The following is a 21,986-nucleotide window of genomic DNA, read 5'->3' as shown; positions in this document are numbered from 1 at the left end:
CAGAAAGCATATAAAGGAGCTAATTGATTAATTAATTTATTCTGAAGAAGTCCACATTGCAGTGGATGAAAGCGCTAAATCTGATATGTATTTGAAATATATGTTACTATACTTTCATTAAACTGGTGGTATCATTGCTTGTCGGTTCGTGTTCACTTCCGTGGTATCCTACTAATAGCGTTATTCAGTTGAATATTTCGGCAGTAGTTTCAAATGCTAATTTATTGTTTACTTATTGTGGCCTTCTTTTGAACGCCAAAAAGACCAAGCTGCTACTGTTTACAACAAACAGTAAGTCCTCCCCCATAGATTTCTCTATCCAATCCAGTAATGGCACCCTTATATCCCCCGACTCTTCCACCAAACTATTAGGAATCACAATTGATAATAACCTCACCTTTGATAATCACATTAATAACACCGTTAAATCTGTTAATAAAGAACTGGGCTCCTTATGTAGGATAAAACCTTTCTTAACTCCAACAGCCAGAACTACTATTGCCCACTCCCATCTAATTTCAACTATTCTTTATGCTGCACCCATGTACACTAATCTAAAAAAAAAATAATCTTACTAAACTAGCCAATTCCTATAATAGTATAGCTAGATTTGCCACTGGAAACCCATATAGAACTCACCACTGTCTTAACCTTCACCAGCTAGACTGGCTCGAACTAAAAAACGTTCTGATACTTTCCCAACTTACCATTGTTCATAAGATTCTTTACCAACCCAACAACACACCAATACTCAACAACCTTATAGCACCCTATAGAAATCTTAATTCCTTACGCTCTTCCAATAAACTTCTAGCTAGTACCACCAAGTCTAACAACTTGGCTGGGGACTCACTGTTCTCCAATACTGATGGAAAACAATGGAACCTCTTGCCATCTGACCTAACCTCACTTCCCTCCCTTCCTCTCTTTAAACAAAGTCTTAAGAAACACCTTAAAACTTACTGGCTATGCCCTTGCTGTTACCCAGACTAATCCTCTGGATTTCTCTGCTATTATCTCTTTACTTCATACTTTCCTCCACTCTTTGCTGTCTACTCCTCTTAAGTAGTAGCACCTATAAGTTATCTGTACTACTTAGACACCTATAAGCTATCTGTACTACTTAGGCTATGAATGTATCCTGAAGGTAGTATTCCTGCCATCTCTTTATACTTCCTCCTTTTTCTACTGTTACTGTTTAACCCCTTGGAAATAGTAACTGTCTGGAGTAAACTAGAATAACCGAGAATATGGCTGTATCTTAACAATGTCTTGGGGTTGGCCCTAGATATTCATACTGTAAAATTATCTGTAAGTGTATTATGTATTAATGTAATGTGTCTCATAGTCTTCCCATAATTTAAATTGTAATACCTTTATTGTATATTGTAAACATTTTTGTTTGGTTGTGGTTTATATGTGGAGCTTTTCTCCCTGGGCCTCTGCTGAAAATGGAAATATATCCAGCTGAACCAGCCCGGTCAACAAATGTAAAATAAAATAAATAAATAAATAAATAAATAAATGATACTGCAGATATTACTATAGCACAAATTCACTTGGCTGGACAGAGATTTTGCATTTTTATCTTATTACAGGGTTTGTGACATCTATTTTCTTATACGAGGATAACAGGCATGCTTTCATTGCTGTGTTTGACTGATGATTGCATGTAATAGCTTTTCAGGTATGACTGTGGCATATTTTTATATGCAGAAATGATGCAGAACAAGAAATTAAGGCAGAGAAAGTACAACTTCTACCATGAGGAAAACTTTATCTTTATGGCAGCCATTAAGACAAATGGCAAACGTTTGCTTGCTGAAGGGGGGCCCAAAGAAGATGGCTGAGACATCAAAAGCCTGGAATTAAGTTATAATGGCCATTAATGCAGTTGGTGGAAGAAACTGCATATTACATAGTGCAAGAAGAGGGCAAATGGCATAAACTATGTAGATCCAAGGTGAGGCAAAATGCAATTGCCTGTATCAACACACGAGGCCCCTCCAACAATTATTGCATTAACAACAGATGAGGAATAATACCTCTCAATTACTGGGGATCCATCCATCCATCCATTCATCCATCCATCCTCAATCCCTTTTTTCCCATTTTGCACATGGGGTCAAGGTGTCACTCCTGCAGTGACAATCATCTCAAGCCAAGGTTTACACCATGTACAAAAGATGATGGTACTGGAATAATCAGAGGTGGTATGGCATGGGCTACTAAAAACCTTTGCTTCTGTAGGTTAGTTTAAAAAGAGTAACACATATTTATACAGATAAATGAATGTTGACATGGAATGATTGCATTAAACACTTGAAAATTAGTATAAGCATGTGAACCTTCTGTATCTGCATAGAATGACAGTGAAGGGAGTGTGTCTCCCCAACCCCCTTGCTTAGTACACAGTAGTGTATGCTATTAATTTATTAGTAACGTTTTTAAATAGTTTTTATGGGGCCAGCATCAGAAACAAAGTGGAATGGCTATTGAAGATGATGATGATGATAATGATGATAACATACCTATATTTATGAGACAGCATATGGAAAGCAGCACACAGTCCCCAAGTTTAATGGCAGGATCTTACAAACCACAGCATGTTAGTAACTCTGCAGAAACTGACAGTGCATGACAAAGTCAAGCACATACCGACATTACATTGCAGCTTGTATTGGGGAAACCTATACACTTCTACACCAATACCTCCAAACCCAGACAGACACTTTCAAGATGATGGCAGACCTTCAGAGGTTACAGTACCCACAATGATACCTTTACAAAGAGGAGCCAGACACATTTGTTACAGCTTCCCCAGGAAACACATAAAGCGCTGGTTGCCCAGCAGTAAATGTGCTGTGACATTTTTATGGCTCAGAGCAATGCCACAGAGAGTCAGTTGGAAATGGTCAGAGTCCTCCAGGTCATACATGAGGATTTCCAGCTCTATGTGAAAATGATAGAGGGTAGGGGTAATGCCATGATAACAATGATGTGTAGTATAGTGACACACCAAGCATCTGTGCCCACTTCCATTCATACAACAGTTATGACTTACCAGAACAGGAATCAGTCTTAGAAGGGTAGGAGGGCTGGGTACTGTCTGAACATGTCGGAGCAGATAACATGAGACTACAAGTGATTCTCAAGAAGGCATTGTAATTAGTCAGGGGAAACAAGCACAGCAGATTTCATGCAGGCCATGTCTGTGTTCATCTACACATCTCATTCGAGGTTGCAGTCCCAGTCCCTCAGCACTGTCAGATGAGAATCTGCAAGATAACTTGCATCAGACCAACTCACCATTCGCTCTCATGACAGCCCCTCTTTAAAATCATTTGCACCATGACCTGACCTATCTTAAGATGTGCATGATATATATGTATCTATCTATCTACATATATATATATATATATATATATATATATATATATTTATATATATATATATATATATATATATATATATATATATATATAGTTTAACTTTGTTTTGTCACACATGGTATGTGCGATTGTCCTGTTGTGTGACCCGAATTACTGAAATATGGAGAACTTCAAAGGATCAAATGTCAAAAATGGTTTGCTGGAAAGCCATTTCTGATATTTGATCCATGTGTTTGAATGGCAAAAAAGCATTCGCTTATTTGCCATTCAAACATATGGTGAATCTGCATTGTTGTTTTTTGCAGCTGTACTTTCGGCGTTAGATATGTCGGGCACACAGCAGATGACAATTCAAAGGTAAACCTATATATAGATATATAGTTGAGCTTGCACAGGTCAATGTTTAACTCAAAAAAGGATTAATTTATTTAAAAAAAAAGTGGAAGGGACTTACGACATTTTGTAACTCTGTATTTCGTTACTGAAATGGTTCTGCTTTAAACCTCATTAAATAGTGGAAAGAAATCTGTATGTCATAAAATAAGATTGCAGTAAATTACACCATTAAAAATGCAGGCATTGACATTGTAACACCTGGCAGTTACCTACAACTTTTTCAGGGAAACATTAATAAGAAAATTAAAGATTAAAATTAGTATCCTACCATGTAAACAAAAACTGCTACCACATCACCCTCACCACTGCGCAAATTATGTTTTTTTTTTGTCTCTGAGGCCACACATTGTGTGTGACAAAATAAAATAATCTGACATCCACCACCTCAACAGACAACATACTTCAAACTGAGAAAACATCGTCATACTGATGCAAAGTTTATAAAAAAAACTTTCACTTTGTTTGGTGTCCTCTTTAACAAATAAAGTTTTGTTAGGATTTCTGTGCTTATAACCCGATTCAACTGTACATATTACAGTTTAAGCTATGATCTCTTCAGGATGGATAGCCACCAAATTTATGAAAATGTAATTTTAAAGATAGATCAGTAATTGGTAGACAAGAGGAAAGAACACAAAGTAATAAAAAGTTAAACTTTTGCTGCATCATATTCAGTCTATTAAAAATGTCAAAAAGGAAAAAAATAATCTGATTTTTAGAGACAATATTTACCACATAGTTTTCAGCATGGTGAAGATCTCTGATAGGATATACAGAAGATAAAGAATGGGAATAAACCCCTCCCAAATCTTCATAAATACTACGTCCTCCAACTTCTTCATATTCGTGTGTCTCAGCAGGCTCTCCCCAATGTATTCTTGTGCTTCTGCCTGGAAAAGGACATCATTTTTAGCACAACAAATTCAGACAAAATCTGCAACCTGCAAACATATGTGGACATTTTAGTTTTCTAACCCTGCATTTTGTCTTCTAATGAAACTTATCTTTTCAGCTTGTTTCGGGTATTTTTTTCCAAACGCTATGTTGCAGTCAATAATGGGTCAGATCAGTGAGGTAGAAAGTGGTTTAGTGATCACCCTTGAGTGATTAAATATGCCTTTTTTATAATTAGATGAGTTATCGAATATGCTTTTCTGACTTCATCTGATAAACAGACACTAGTCAGAGTTTAAATGGCTTGTAATTGTTCCCATATCTTCACTGACTGTGTCAGTTCACTATTTTTCCTATCACTTTTTTTACGACTGCCCCTAAATCTGTAATTTTAATGTTATTTCAGATTTGATGATTTATCTGATGGTCATTTTATGTTATTTCCACAAAACTATCATGGTGGTAAATTTGCTGGTAATAAAGGTGACATGATTCGTACTGCAAGAGATACATACATGATCTTGTAGATGTTTTGCATCTTTTTCTTAAATAATTATATATACAATTTGCAGTCATTAGCATATTTGGCTATAGAGGACCCATGTTAAATTTCCATATTTGAAAACAATAATCCAAAACAATTGTCACAAGAAATGAGATTTGTCAGGCAAGCATGGTAACTCCACTGCAGAGATAGTTATCCTCCCAGCTTGCCTTGCTGTGTACTATTACTTAGCCAATATTAAAGCTAATGAGCTATTAATGGATCAACATTTAAGCTAATTATTTCCTATTGTGTTAATGACATGTCTCAGCAAGGGCAAAAGGCGAAGAATGTACTGTCTTCATTAGGGTCACTGTTTAAATTCTGGGTGACAGTGATACTTAGAATAGCAAGACTTTAAATGAGAAGTCCAAGTATGTGAAGTAATACATGACTAAACAAAATTTAAAATGAAAAATATCCTCCTACCTAAAACAGACGTTCACAAGAAAGATACATTGATATTTTCATGAAACTAAGGAAGTTACTGAATCTTTTCTGGAAAATAACACTATATTGTTAGTCAAATGTACCAGTGCATGATCAGTGAATGATCACAGCATAGTATAACATGCAATGCAAAGGTAACAAACTTCTGCAAATCCACATGATAATTATTTCCAAATGACTAATAAACAAACCAACAAACCACCAATACATGCTGGATGAGAAAGTTAACAAACCTTTTTTGATATTATATGTGTGTTTCAACTATTTACTCTACTTGGCAGTTATGAAAATTAATTTATTATTTATTTATTTACATTTGTTTGTAATGTGATAAGTAAACATTAATGCCCTATAGGTTGGGTGTCATTGTAAAAATAAAGCACATCCACAAAATGAAACATGAATAGTAGCTTTGTATGATTGTGCCATTGTTTTTGCATTTTAAGGATGTTGAAATTAAATATGTACATTGGGATACATGTCTTGTCTTGTGGGAGTTACTCTGTTGGAAAGTATATACAAAAATTGTCTGAAATATAAGCATAGTTGTTTTGTTATACAAAAGAAATGTAATATATGAATAATACCTTAGAGAAACATAGTATCAACTTAAAAAAATGTGTTTTGGAAATAAAAAATGTGGTCCTTGATATTCAAAGGGAGGATTATGAAATTCCATTTAAGGACCAGAAATTTATTTTTTCAACTTAATTTGGCAGTTAATACCAAACCACACTTGAATGACTTGATCAATATAAATATACAATCTTTATAGTGAATTTTTAGGCTTAATATGTGCGATCATGTGATTTGAAAAAGCATAAAATATTTATTTTAGCAGTTTCTATTTTATTCTAGGAATGTTCCATTAATATTGTGGAAAGAAACTGCTAAATAACTTCATATTATCGTGATGTAGAGTTTTATTTTCAGTGCATTGTTTTACTTTCCCTTTAAGTGCTATAGTTGCTTGATTTTGTTTTATTTGTTATATTTCAAAGATATAACCTTTTATATTATACTTTAGCACTGTTAGTGTAATGCAAACATTTAAAAACAGAATACTGTGTCCATTCATCTAGCATGTTCAACAAAAACAATTCCTTTTAAAGAACAAAGCACTGTGACAGCAGCATTAATGCAGAAAATGGGAAGTAAAAATGAGACATTGGTTCTTCCCCACCTACCTGTTTGTCAAAAAGACATGAACTTAATCAAAAAGACATGAACTTAAGTAATGGAAATTACTTATGACTTATTAGTAAAGACAGAAAGTTCTTCAGAAGTTATAATTTGTAAGTAAGTGGGATAAAATGAAAGCAGAGCTTTAAAATAGGGTAGAAATAGAATAAAAAAGAGATGGTTAGGAAGTGACAGGAATTATTTAGATATGCTAACAGAGGTTAAATTAATGGAAAATAAGGGGATTTCACACAACAAGATGAGGTACAATGCAGAATGCTAAAGAGAAATAACAGAATATCTGGATAACATGCATGAACTTAGACAGATTGCTGTTAAGCAACTGCTTTTTGATAATAACTCTAGAATACAAAACTTTTAGCACAATGACAGAAAGTAGAAAATGTTGTTGCCAAACCTAGGCAGCCTAGAACAAGAAAAATAACCAGAGCTCCTGGAGAGTTACTCAAGATATCATAGTTGCCAGTGATTGGGCCTCAGATTTGGACAGGACACAATTATTAGAATACAAATTAAAAACACAGAGGGTGGAATCTGATAATATTAGATTTGTAACCACCTATGGTCATAATATCAATCTGATTCGGAATGTCATTTCCAAACATTGGAACATACTTTTGGCCAATGATGAGTTATACCATGGCCTTGGTACTAACCGTCAGTTTTCATATAGAAAGGGAAAAACATTGGGATCATATCTTTCTCATTTCAAATGTACCAATGCAGGGGGTGCGGTACATCATCAGATCTCTATTACTGGGGACAGATTGTTGGGCACCTTTCCCTGTGGCCATTGTTCTTTGTGCCAGTACATATTTAAGTCCAAACAATTCACCAGTAAAAATACCCATCAGCTTTTCGATACTAGATTTTTATGGGAACTGTGGAACTGACTGGGTAATATACCTAGCGGCATGCACCTGTTCGGCTTTCTATATAGGACAGACATCACGTCCCCTGCATCTCCGTATGTCTGAGCATCGGAGTGATATATGTAACAAAAGGTTGATGAATGCACTATATAGACACTGTACAGTTCATGGTACTGCCCAGTTTTACTTTATGATTATAGATAGGATGCATGGCAATAGAATTAATAGACAGGGCTGGCACTCTATTTTGAATAGAAAGGAGAAGTATTGGATTATAAAACTGGGTGGTCTCTTTTCACCAGGGCTCAATGATCATTTATGAAACTTATAATATTTATAAAAATTGTGACTTATAGTCCATAACATGTTAATATTTAGTCATTTATTCTTTAGGAATGTTAATAATTGGCATAGGAAATGACATAACATGTGAAGCTGACCTTTTATTGGAGGGTTGTACTATTTAAATGTTATGATTATATGGGATTTTATGTTACATATCCCATTGAGGAAGGCAGATTTGCTGAAACCAGTCTGGGACTAATTTAAATAAATAATTTTACTATTTTTGGTTGTTGTGTTGATTACCTCTTGGTGCTGGCCGCTTGTGTACTAAAATTCTAAGAACTAAGCCAAAACTAGAAGGAAGAAATGAAATTTTGATGATAGGGATGACTGCAATTAAGGGTATAGAGAATAGGCAAGAGGAAGCTGGACCTTACTGGAAGAAAATGGCAAATGAACCAAGATGTTTGGAGCAAACAACTAGTGAGGGAAAGGTAACAGAATGGGAAGAAGCCAAGAAGTCATTTGTACTGCAGGCTACAGAGTACCTTCCCTATCAGGAATTGACTTCAGTAAAGACAAAGAGAGAGGGATTGGGAAATCCTAAGTGAAAGACCTGCTCGGTTAGGGGAACATAATCTGCTGTTATAAAAGGGCTAATTAGTATGGCATAAAATATTACATAATGACTTTATATAAGAATCAATCAGAGGAAGTTAATAAAAACTGGGAAGAGAGACTGGATAAGCAATTCACAAAGAAACAATGGAAGGTATGTATGCAACAAAGTCTAGAAGATTTAGGATTTTTTTCTTGGAAGTGTCTGCGAAGGTATTTTTATACCCAAAGCAGACTCTAAAAAATGTTTTTCCACAGGTAGATGCCAGATGTAGAGGTGTGATAGGGAGGAAAGAGGTAACTCGGAAAATATGTTTTGGGAATATAATGAGTTTGGCAGACTTTAAAAATTGTCTGCAGAGTACTCTGTCAGAAATACTGGGTGAGCAAATGGATTTACAGTGGATATAAAAAGTTTACACAGCCCTGTTAAATTTCCAGGTTTTTGTGATGTAAAAAAAAATTAAATTAGATCACAATAAATCATTTCAAACCTTTTCCCACCTTTAATGTGACCTACAACCTGTACAATTCAATTGAAAAACAAACAAATAAAAAAAACGTACAATACGCTGGTTGCATAAGTTGCACACCCTTAAACTAATACTTTGTTATGTGTGCACACCCTTACACTAATGCTTTGTTGAAGCACCTTTTGATTTAATTACAACATTCAGTTTTCTTGGGTAGGAGTCGATCAGCATGGCACATCTTGACTTGACAATATTTGTCCACTCTTCCTTGCAAAAGTGTTCCAAATCTGTCAGATTGCGAGTAGATCTCTTGTGCACAGCCCTCTTCCAGTCATCCCACAGATTTTTGTATTTATGTCTGGGCACTGGCTGGGCCATTCCAAAATGGTTAATTTTCTTCTGGTGAAACCATTCTTTTGCTGATTTGGATGTATGCACGGGGTCATTGTTGTGTTGAAAGGTGAAATTCTTCTTCATCTTCAGCTTTCTAGGAGACACCTGAATGATTTGGGCCAAAAGTAACTGGTATTTGGAACTGTTTATAATTCCCTCCACCTGGAATAAAGCTCCAGTTCCAGCCAAAGAAAAGCAACTCCAAAGCATGATACTGCCACCATCATGCTTCACCATGGGGATGATGTTCTTTTGATAAATCGAAGTGTTGTTTTTGTGCCAAACATACTTTTTGGAATTGTGGCCAAAAAGTCCAACCTTGGTCTCATCAGACCATAGCACATTTTCCCACATGCTTTTGGGAGACTTGATGTATTGTTTTGCAAATTTTAGCCAGGCCTGGATGCTTTTCTGTGTAAGAAAAGGCTTCCGTCTTGCAACCCTACACCACAGTCCAGACATATGGAGAATACGGGAGATTGTTGTCATATGTAGTACACAACCAGTACTTGTCAGAAATTCCTGCAGCTCCTTCAGTGTTGCTGTAGGTTTCTTGGCAGCCTCCTGACCAGTTTCATCTTGTCGTTTGATAAATTTTGGAGGGATGTCCCATTCATTGCGACATCATTGTTGTCCCATATTTTCTCAACTTTTTGATGACTGTCTTCAATGTGCTCCATGGTATATCCAATGCTGTGGAAATTTTTTTGTACCCTTCTCCTGACTAATGCCTTTCAACAATGAAATCCCTTTGATGCTTTGTAAGGTCTCTGTGAACCATGGCTTTTGCTGTAGCAGGCAACTGAGTAAATGTCAGGAAAATCCTACTAGGACAGCTGAACTTTAATTGGGGTTAATCAGAGTCTCTTTAATTGATGGCAGGTGTGTACCCAAGAAGAGTGAAAGTTGTAATTAAATCAAAAGGTGCTTCAACAAAGTATTAGTTTAAGGGTGTGCACACAACAAAGTATTAGTTTAAGGGTATGCACAATTATGCAACCAGCATATTGTAAGTTTTGTTTTTTTTATTTTTTATATTTTTCCCCAAACAGATTTGTTTTTCAATTGAATTGTACAGGTTATAGGTATAGGATTGAAATGATTTATTGTGGTCTCATTTTTTATATCACAAAACCTGGCATTTTAACAGGGGTATGTAAACATTTTATATCCACTGTAACTAAGGATTTTTTTTGTGATGGCATACACGACCTGAATTATCTAAACATAGTAAGGCCTTTTTAAGTTTAATTTTGGTGTTTGCCAAAAAAAAAAAAAAGCAATTACTAGAAAATGGAAATCAAAGTCTAAACCAACTGCATTTGAAGAATTGAATATTTTAACAGAGATAACAGAACTGGAAATGGGATCTTTAGAAAAGGGTAGGAGCAAATTACATAGAGAAAATGGAAATTGTTGGTAGAATACGTGCAGAATAATGTTTTGGAGAAGGAGTGAGGTTTAAGGGAAAGCAGGAATTGAGCAATTCATGTAATGTTGGATTGATGATAGTTGTACAAAAGAATACATATGATGTATAATGTTTGTAACTGAAAACATGTTAGTATGGTTTATTTTATATGAATATATGTTTACCCATGTCTTAAGTGATAATTTTATAAAGGAGTTTAAAAAAGATGAGCTTTAATGATACACCCTCTTAAGATGTGTGTTTATCTGGAATCATATATTTAGCCTCTAAACGTTTCACTCTTTACAATATTCAGACTTCATTTTACGTTTCAGCCTCATTCACTCTTTTTCCAAAAAATGGCTGTTTTTCTTGAAAATACTTTCTTTTCATCCACAGGGTACCATCTAATATAATGTGTAGTAGAGCATCATCTTAAATACTGAGCACTTCATTTGTAATTTATATAGTTTATGAAAACATAAAATCCAATATGCTTAGTTATAAAAATAAACATCATCCCTATTTTAATATTTTCAAAATTGTGAAGCATATAGTAAACTGCATGATGTTAAAAAGTAAAAAGTCATATGCTTGTTAAAACTGCCTGTGTACATGCATGAAAGAAAAAGCTTTACAATAACTTACATAAACATCATTCAGAAACATAGCATAGTTTGTGTGTATATATATATTATATATATATATATATATATATATATATATATATATATATATATATATATATATTTATACATATACACACACACACATTTTATATATTTATATATATATATATATGTGTGTGTGTGTGTGTGTGTGTGTGTGTGTACAGTGTTGAACATTCATTAGAAATAGACACAGGCTTGTATATAACAAAGAGAAATATAACATTGCAAAAGATACAGTAATATTACCTGAAATTTCTAGCAACTGAAATAATAAAAAGAAGAGGCATCTTAACTATGGAAATATTAGAAAGCTGAGAATTTGGTTGATAATGAAATATAGTATATTTTAGTAGAGCAACTATGAAAGTATTATTTTATTTGAGACTGAGAAAATCAAGAAAGTGCGAATGGTTGGGGATGCACTGACTGTTATAAGAGCTACTACTTTTGGCTAGATTAGGGGAGAGATAGAGAGTGATGAAACTATAACAAAGGGAGGACAGTAAATTGATCTAATCAGAGAGAAGAGCTTGAGTCTTGTCATTTACAGCCTGCGATTAATATAATTTATGTAAACAAAGTTACTCCGTGTGATTTAGTGAGTATCTTTTTGAGCCAGTAGAGAAAAAGGGTAGTGAAAAAAACAAGTATTTGGAGAAAAGATAGCAGGTGAGGCCAAAAAAATTATTCTAGCCAAGAGCTAAACACTAGCAGAGATTACTTTTTTTTTACATATTGTTTTATTAGTAACTTGGAAGGTGTGTCTCTTCTCTATCTGTTTTATTTACAGTGGGACAGTTCCAATTTTTATTGACTTAGTGGAAGTATAGAGGATCCAAATTAATCTGTTGTGTGTATAATTATGTAGAAAGATAGTGCATAAATAAATCAATGATCGAACTGAGTCAAGTAAAAATACATTGGCCTCATGCACTTCAAGAGAACTAATGATCATATATTCAAGCAAAATAGCTTTTACAATTGCCAAAAGTAACCAATCAAATAAATAAAACATTGTTCTTACATGGAGTACAATGCCCCTTACCCCACCCTTAGCTACATTTTCTAATTCCACAGTCACACAGCTGTCACTCCATTGGTGCCTTTAACCAGCCCCATGCAAAATCCATTCCTGGACATTAGTCTACAAAAGCGGTAGTTGTTAAAAGCTGATGGTTTATTTTATCGTTAATGAAACTAGTGCATTGGGGTAGCTTTGAAGGGCATAACTGTGGAGCCATTGCCATATTGAATTAGTTTGATGTTAGTATGTATGTGGATTTCATTTGAAAAGATAGTAAATAGCTGAGGACCGAATCTGGTGCCCTGAATGTGCTGCGCTCCACCACATATTCTGATTTATGTTGTAAAGACCAACATTTGGTATTTTGCTGCTGAAAAAGAAAAGAAAAAATATGGGCACATTTTGTTAGCAATGTAGCATTGTTAATTGATAACAGCTACATTTCTGAGATATTTGAGGAGGATTATATAAAACAGCATGGATGGGCTACATCAAAGCTGTGTTGCAATGTTTACTTTGCTTTTATTTGTACATTGGACCATGACATGCAATACATACTACTGCACATGCTATGGGAAACATACTTCCAACTGGAGCTTTGAAAGTTTGTTTCACACTTTGTCACGGTAGGGAAGTTTAGGTAAATAATATATGAGGTTTGGGACAAACCAGTTTGATCAGAGACACCTTCAGTGTATGAGGGTCATGTAGGAATGATGAAAGGGGGTTAGAGTTTGGGGAGAGAGGCAGAGAAGGGTTATTAGGGCTGGGATGGAAGGGGAAGAATGTTAGTGCAGTGGAGAAAGAAAGAAGGGTTAAATTAGAAGGGAGAAGGGTCGGGGAGGAAGTGAGGTAGGTGTGAGGAGGGGCTTAAGTTGTTTTATGTGAATGTAGCTGGGTAAGGGGTCAGATTTTGGTGTGAACACTTGCTACCCAACCTCCTTCCTTCCCTCTTTTATGAAAAGCAATATTTGGCACTGCAGTGCTGAATTAAAAACATTGCATATTGTCAGAAAAAAATGCAGCAATTATAGCTTCATGCTCATAGTACAAGGTGTGCCTTCTCATAAATATTAATGATAAATTCCTTATAATTGCATTGCACTCCCATTCTTTAACATAACTATCCTATTCTCTAGTGCTTACATATCTCAATTGTCTATTTAAAGTTTGTGCCTTAATTGCATTCCAATATCTGTCAGTATTAGTGCTATTTCACTTTCAGTACTGCTTATATATGTTGGAAAATCTGTTTCATATTTTATTCATTTGCATACTGACAGCAAGAGAAGCAATGTTGTAAATACTAGATGACAAACAGGTGAAAGTATAAACAGTATATGTAGATACTATTTGTATATCGATACTGTGCATCTCTAAGAGCAGCTATTTGGATATGCCGCTAATGCCAATAGTAGATTTTATCAATTAAAATTGTTGAGAATTTATATCACTACACTGTGGGAATGGGTTGGTGCAAGGGCATTATAAGACACATACATATGTGTTCAAGTCATCCAGGAATATGAAGCTCTAGGAGCTGAAACAGCTGGCTACTTTCACTGGCTTGGCCTGCATCACTATGCCTAGATGCCCATTCCTACCTTGAATACTGGAGGTTTCATTACTCATGGTCTCTGATGTCTCCTGGTGGGGATAAAGTGTGGGATGGAACTCATTTCCTGGATAGTAATAATAACCACCATCAGACGAAGTCAGCTAGATTGGAGAAAGATAAACAACGTACATCAACATAAACTGTAATACAGTAAAACACCATGAATACCACATACATTGTTTACACATTTTATATTTCAAGATTTCCATAACTAATTATCGTGTAAGATAAATGCACACTCGTTTGAATACATTTTCAAAGTAAAATATGTAAAATACCCTCTCAGGGTTTACTTCTTTTCTTGTCCAAATTTCATTTCTGTCAATAATCCATCCAAAACATTTCAGTTGCACAAATTATCTTTATATTTTAAATGAACAGGAGTTTAACAGAGAAAGGACTCTAAAACACATATGACAAATCTGTAATACAGAAAAAAAATATTTATAGTCCAGTGTTAAAACACATTAAAATGATTATATGTTTACATATGAACACATGTATTCTTTGTGAAATACAGCACTTTTCCCTTGGATTAGGTATACATGCAGTCCTTACAATAGTTATACTTATGAAAAGCTTGCAAGTAAACAAGGGCATTAAATTAAAACAAAAAAAAATAATCACTCATGTTGGAAAAGTGTACCTCATGAAATTCTTTTGCTTGGCTTTTGTTTAGTTATGTCAGGAAAATGTCCTGTATTTTAATTAAGATGTTCATTCTTTGGTGTGAGCTTACTCCAGACACTTCTGTCGCTATATTTAATAAAACCTGCCCCTATTCTTAGCAGTTTTACTATTATTCTTTATACTTTATCTCATCCAACATAGCTTTAGATACCATAAGATATGAGTAGTCTCCTCAGCTTCCTTTATAGCCTCATTCCTCAATGGTTTTCACAGGGACTAAATGCAGAAACATATCATATGATACCAGTATACCATATTTACTGGAATACAGTGGGCAACAGACAGGAAAGAAGAGTTCTTACCCTTAATAAAAATATTCTGAAACCAAAAATATTAACAGAGTGCAGTACAATAACCAAGAGAGACCCAAGCAGGTTAGTACTCCAAATTCTGCTTAAAGGTCATATTAAAATACTAACCTCCATAATTTATATACCATCACCCTCTTTAATAACTATTATTTGAAATATAATAAATACAAAAATATTTTTTCTAAGTGTCAGAAGCTAAACCTCCTTTTGATCTTACCATAGACTAGAAAGAACAAAAAGAAATGCTATTCACCGGATACCTTGGCCTAAACAACCCAACACCATTTGTAAAGGAACAAGACTTAAACCTATGATGGGATAATCCATGGTACTAGATATAACAGTAGTAAAATATCCTAGCCAAAGTCAGAACACTAAATATACTGCTAAATTCATTGACCACTGTCACGTACTCTGTGCATAGCCATTAAAATAAAATAAGCACCATGTAACGTTCCTTACATGATATATTCTAGAATTGTCAGTATCTGCCATAACAACAGAGCAAAATTCATAGATTAGACCCTACACTTTGAAACAACTTCATCTCATTTAATATTTTATAACTTTATACTCTCTAAGTAAGCCAGAATTTATTCATTCAAAAGAAGAGGACTTCAGGAAAATAAAATGTTTTAACTAATACCCGAGCTACAACAACCAGCATAACCACAGGAAATTACATGGAAAATTAATCAAAGACCCAACCAGCCCAGACAACTATTTCGCTTACAATACACCTGAAATATAATTAGGATCAATACAACATTACAAAAGCCTAGTTCTTCTAGAAGCTAAAAATATACACTTGTGACAATTAAGATGTTCTGGTAAATACCAACTAGCCTTTCAATCTATAAATCTTTCCAATAGCAGCTCCAGGCAGTAAATGAGACATACACACTTAAAGTTTCATAGAAAACAATATCCACATAACTCAGTATAGCTCATCTTTAATAACATACTATCCCAAACTTTAAAAATCTTACTTTTTAAAATATTGAAAGTAATGCAAACAATGCAATACCTTCTTGAAAAAATAGAGTTCAATTACAGCCCTACCATGCATTCCTCCATCATAACCCACAGCGTTGAACATGTGCTAATAAGTCACATTCGTAAGTACTTTCCCCTTACTCTTTTTTTGCCTATTGCTAACATCTGACTGAATAATTATTAGAAAAATTAGTTTATAACCGAATATTAGAATTCATTAAAAAACATAACATCTCCACATATGAGCAAGATATATTCATTCTGTAATATAATATTTTATCATCAGTTTACTCCCTAATAAATAAAATGTTCACAAATATGGGCCAATGCTTAGTAACAGGAATTACATTTATAGATTTGAAATGTGCATTTAAAATATGGGCCATTAATTATTATTATTATAAAATGTAGCCCTCTGTTGATTTTATAATGAAATACTGCAGGGGAGAACTATCTGCCTCCAAGAGTATGTAGAAAGTCATGTGTAACAATAACCACTCAGATGTTAACTACTTCTACAAAAGATGTCCATCAACAAGCAATACATGATCCTTTATTATGGTCATTACTCATCAGCCACCTTCCGTGGGAATTACCACAGATATGTAAAGTAATATTTGTCACTGCAGTACTGAATTAAAAACTCCACAAATAACACAGGAATTACTAAAGCTGACATATCTTCTCACACATTAAACAGAATTCTCCAACATGAAGAGTTCACTATGGAACTGGGTAATGGATTATCTATTAGGCTACTGTTAAGTTGTCAGATGTTTAATATAGACAGACTCCAAATTCAATATTAAAGATTTTCATCCAACCATTCGAAGCTACAACAGGAACAGAAACATCAGTAAACAGGAACAGCGAGTCCTTATCCTTCTGCCTTCCCCTATCTCCACCTAGTGGCACAAGACCAGAACACAACATATTCCTTCCTAACTTAAGAAAACAACATGTTCCCCCTTAGTTAAGAACAGCACTACACTTACAATATGTAAATTAAACATGACTAACATTGTAATAAACACTGAATTACATCAACATTTATATTTATGTAACATAGTCCTCAACCCAATGAGTTCTCCTTCTCACACGAGCTGGAGGAATGTGAGCAGATTCAGGCATTGGTGTCACTGTAGATAGAAGTGAGAATTCTACTGAAGCAACCCTTAAAGCATCACTTGTCTCAAGTGCATTTGACTTAAATAAATGGGAAGAATGCCATTTTTTCCATCTGCTAACAAGTAAGTTCATGGACCAATTTCCTTTTGAATTTCCACCGGCTGTAAAAATCTTGGATGTGCTTTTGGAACATGTAGTGGATTCTGAATATGCACCTTGTCCCCCTTTTGAAAATAAGGAAGCCGTGTCCCACATCTAGTATCTGAATATTTTTTTCATTTTTTTTCTTGAAGAGAAGAGACCCTTTTACCTACAGTATCAACATTAACCATGCAGGTAACAGGAGGAGGAAGAACAGTGAGGCATGTTCCCATTTTCTGGCCAAGAAGCAATTCAAAAGGGGATACTTCTGCAGTAGCATACAGTGTTGCATGATATACATGAAGAAATTCTGACACAACCAGTTTCCAAGGTTTCACCTGTAAGATAGCAGATGTATGCAACCTTTTAGAACATGATGAAATCTTTCAATGGCACCATTTGCAGCTGGATGGTATACTGAAGTATGTATGTATGTGATGTATATCTCCTTCTGCAAGAAACACTGCAAAATCTGCAGAGGTAAACTGACATCCATTATCTGATACAATGGTACGCAGATGTCCAAATTGGACAAAAACTGAAGTGAGGAAGTCTATAACATCTTGAGTAGTGACAGAGGCAATGAAGGCAACTTCTGGCACTTACTGTGATGATCAATGAGGGTTAGGGCATAACAACAATTCCAGATAGCCATTTCAAATGGACACACTACATCTAAGGATGACTTTTGTCAAGGTTTGGATGGAAATTTAACAGGTTGTAAAGGTGCCACTGAAGGATTGGCCATCTTGTCAGAAAATTAGCAGAGCTGACAATTTTTAACTTGAGCTGCAACCATGATCATGCATACCTGGCCACCAGTGTAGCTCATGCAGCCGCTGTTTCATTCTCACCATGCCTCAATGGCCTTCATGTGCAAGTGCTACTAAAGTGTGGTGCAGAGAAACAGTAGCAATGAGACGAGTGTCATGGAACACAAACTCATCTTGTACACTGAGTTCATCTCGTAATCGGAAATATGGATGCATGTTTGTGCCCACTGCATTAAGAGAAGAAGGCCAACCATTGGTAAGCTGGATTTGCAGAGTGGACAACTCACTGGAGGAGGCAGAGGCAAATTCACCAGGTGAGAGGGCAGGTAAAGCAGCAGACATCGCTGCAAACTCAGGTTCAGGTTCAGACATTTCTTCAGCAATAGGAGGCAAGGACAAGTGAGAGAGGCAATCAGCAATGTAATTCTGTGACCCAGGATGATAAGCAACAGTATAGTTGAAAGACAGCAGTCAGACAAGTGAATGTGCAATCTGCATGCCTGCCCAATCAGACCCTTTTGAGGACAGTAATGTAGTCAACGCTTGGTGATCAGTAAAGAGAGTAAATTTATGACCCTACAAGTAAGTTCTCCATTTTTCAACAGCCAACACACATCCAACAGCCTCTTTTTCAACCGTAGAATATTTCCTTTCAGCAGCAGTAAGAGTCCAAGATGCAAAGGCAACAGTCCATTCTGTATGATCAGGGTGAACTTGAGCAAGGAGAGCTCCAAGCCCATAATCGGATGCATCAGTAGAAACTACAGTAAGCAAATCAGGGTCAAATAAAGCCAAGGCTGGACTGTCAATCAGCCACTGTTTCACTGAGAGAAAACTACGCTGAGCTTCTTCAGACCAGGAAAATGGCATATCTTGGCAGAGGCAGGCACGTAAGAGTTCTACAATGGTGGCAACATATGGAATAAACTTATTATACCAAGATGCAAGTCCAAAGAAGGAACATAACTTGGAAACATTGGTGGGAGCTGGGGCATGGAAAAGAGACTCAATATGCCCCTGATCAGGCTGTATCCCTTGTGCTGTAACAGTATGGACCAGGAAATGCAAACTGGCCTGATTGAAATGACATTTTGGTTCATTTAGCTGTAATCCTGCATCTTTTATGCATTTAAGAACGGCTTGAAGTGTCCAACAATGGTCAACCTGTGTGCATGCTCACAAACTTATATCATCTAAGTAGTTCGCAACATATGGCAACCCCTGCAAAATTATAACAAGCATCTTTTGAAAAGCAGATGGAGCAGATGCTAACCCATATAGAACCCAGCAAAACTGGAAAAAGCTGTCATGAGTAATAAAGGCAGTCAAGTCACAGCTGTCTTCATGAAGCAAAAGCTGAAAGTATGCACTTTCTAAAACAATGCTAGAGAACACTGTTGCTCCTTTCAGCAAGGATAGCATTTCATCAATGTGAGGAAGAGGAAAACTCTCTGTAATGATAGCTTTAGTAGGTTCTCTCAAATCAGCACATAGGCAAATACCACCAGTCCTCTTTTGAACCACCACAATGGGCATGATCCAGGTCTGCACTTACATCCTGCCAAACTGATAGAGGTAAGCAACATAGTTTTTGTCATACTGGAGTAACAGAAGCTAATACTTTAACTTTATGTATAAAGCCTTTTGCACAACCCAGGTTCAAAGGAGGTAATGGAGCTGTAGAAAGACACATGCCAGGAACCAAGTTAGTGGTAGCACATGCTAAGACAGTGCTGGCATTAAAGCACAAATGTAGACCCTTTATTAAATCCATACCCAACAAAGCAGTTCCAGACTCCACAATGAAAACAGAGCATGTAACATCATCTTTGGACGCAGTAACTGGTAAGCAGCCAAGTACAGGAAGTGGAGCATGGGAATAAGTCACTAACTTAACTGTAGGTGGCAATAAAGCTTCCCCTTGAAAGTATGCATCATATATACATTTAGACAAAATGGACACTGATGAGCCAGAATCTACAATTAGATCCACAAGTGCAGTAGCAGTTGAAGTTTTCATTGTGTCACTGCAACGGATTCTCTTGGATGATGAATGGTCACTTAAGTAAAAGATCTGTAGTTCAGGTATGGCAACGTCCTGCACAGAGTATGTATGCAAAGAACAGCAAACACGTGCAAAATGACCAGTCTTTCGGCAGTTGTTGCATTTAACAGAAGCAGCAGGACAGTGTTTATTATTGGCAAGATGCTTATCAGATCCACTGTAATAAGCATGAAAAGAGGCTGCAGAAGGCCTAGCAGCTGTAGGCTGTGAAACAGGCAGGAGCTTAGAAGGAGGCCTGTGGTGGGGGTGACCAGCAGTAGACACAGGTTGGGTATGTAATACCTGTACCAGTACTGGTCTATCACCTGAAATAAACTTTGCCTGCTCACCTGTGGCTTAAATTTGCGTAGCAATCGTAATAGCTTTATCCAAAGTCAACTCGGGTTCTAAAAGCAATCATTCACGTATACAATGACTAGACACATGTTCCACCACCTGATCTATAACATTTCATCCAGTTTAGTATCAAACTCACATATAACTGCTAAGTCTCGTAATGCAGCCACATGCTGAGGAATAGTTTTATGGGCAGCCTGAGCACGTTTCCTAAAAGCATGCCACTCAGCAACAACATTTCTCCATGGAGCAAAATGAACTCTTAAAGCCCTAATGGCATCCTCCAGTGGCATACCTTGATTTGAAAGTGTGTGAAACAGTCTCTGACCTTCTGTTCCCAGACAATGAAGGAGAGGTGCCTTTTTATGTGCTTCTGGCCATTCATCTCCTGATGCACCAACAACCAGGATGTAATTATTAAACATCTTTAGCCACATATCAAATGGTATAGTAGGTTCACCTGGGCATGGCAAAAATGGTGGAGGAAAAGAAGTGGCAGCAACAGTCAACGTAAACAAACAGAAACAAGTAAGTACCTCATCACCAGATTGTTAAGTTGTCAGATGATTAATATAGACAGACTCCAGGTTCAATATTAAAGATTTTCATCTAACCATTCGAAGCTACAACAGGAACAGAAACATCAGTCCAACAGGAACAGCTAGTCTTTATCACATCCGCTAACTCTGTTTTTCTCCTTCTGCCTTCCCCTATCTCCACCTAGTGGCACAAGACCAGAACACAACAGCTACAAAGTAGAAATATATTTTGGGGACTACATAAGTAAAAACCCTGGTAGAAGCACTGAAATTAAAAAAAAAAAACTGAAGTACATACCTTACAACAGAAATCCAAGCTGAAAATGTTCTAATCCAACTCAAAGTCTCATATAAAGTCACCCACCTTGAAGCTAGATAAGCCTCTTCTCCCTTAACTAAAATATTGACTACTCATAATTTACTTTCTGCTCAAAACCCATCCATTCCACAAACAGCTGAAAACAAAATTTCTAGATTTATTCACTTAAGTTTGAATAGGCATCACCATCATTACACAATATTAAAAGCAGACTTCCTACTAATAACAATCATAGCAAACATATATTTAATATTGCAAACTCCTGAGTGAAGGCTCCTACCACCTTCTGATGGACAAACTCTAAATATGAAACCCACCTACTACCTGTTCAGTCAAAAAGGCACCCATCTCCTTAGTCTTCCCTTTTATGCTATCTAAATGTAAAAAAAAAATCTAAAATGTACCCAGCTGGAATAGCATTTCCACCCCCCACCCCCCAAAAAA

The 21,986-nt window shown here is 35.9% G+C and overlaps 1 protein-coding gene across 1 annotated transcript in view; it reads right to left on the bottom strand.

Moving 5' to 3' along the window:
• Window positions 1–21,986, bottom strand: part of NPHS1 (NPHS1 adhesion molecule, nephrin) — a 1,231,105-nt gene that overhangs the window by 42,593 nt on the left and 1,166,526 nt on the right. The window contains exons 26-27 of the mRNA XM_044079328.1: window positions 14,231–14,345; window positions 4,521–4,678 (exon numbers count right to left, since the gene is read on the bottom strand). Coding sequence (XP_043935263.1) covers window positions 4,521–4,678; window positions 14,231–14,345 — 273 coding nt within the window. The remainder of the gene's footprint in view (window positions 1–4,520; window positions 4,679–14,230; window positions 14,346–21,986) is intronic.

This window comes from Protopterus annectens, chromosome 8.part0 (genome assembly GCF_019279795.1).
Source record: "Protopterus annectens isolate FY-2018-M chromosome 8.part0, PAN1.0, whole genome shotgun sequence".
NCBI classification, from domain to species: Eukaryota; Metazoa; Chordata; order Ceratodontiformes; family Protopteridae; genus Protopterus; species Protopterus annectens.
This window is presented reverse-complemented; position numbering and strand designations above follow the sequence as displayed.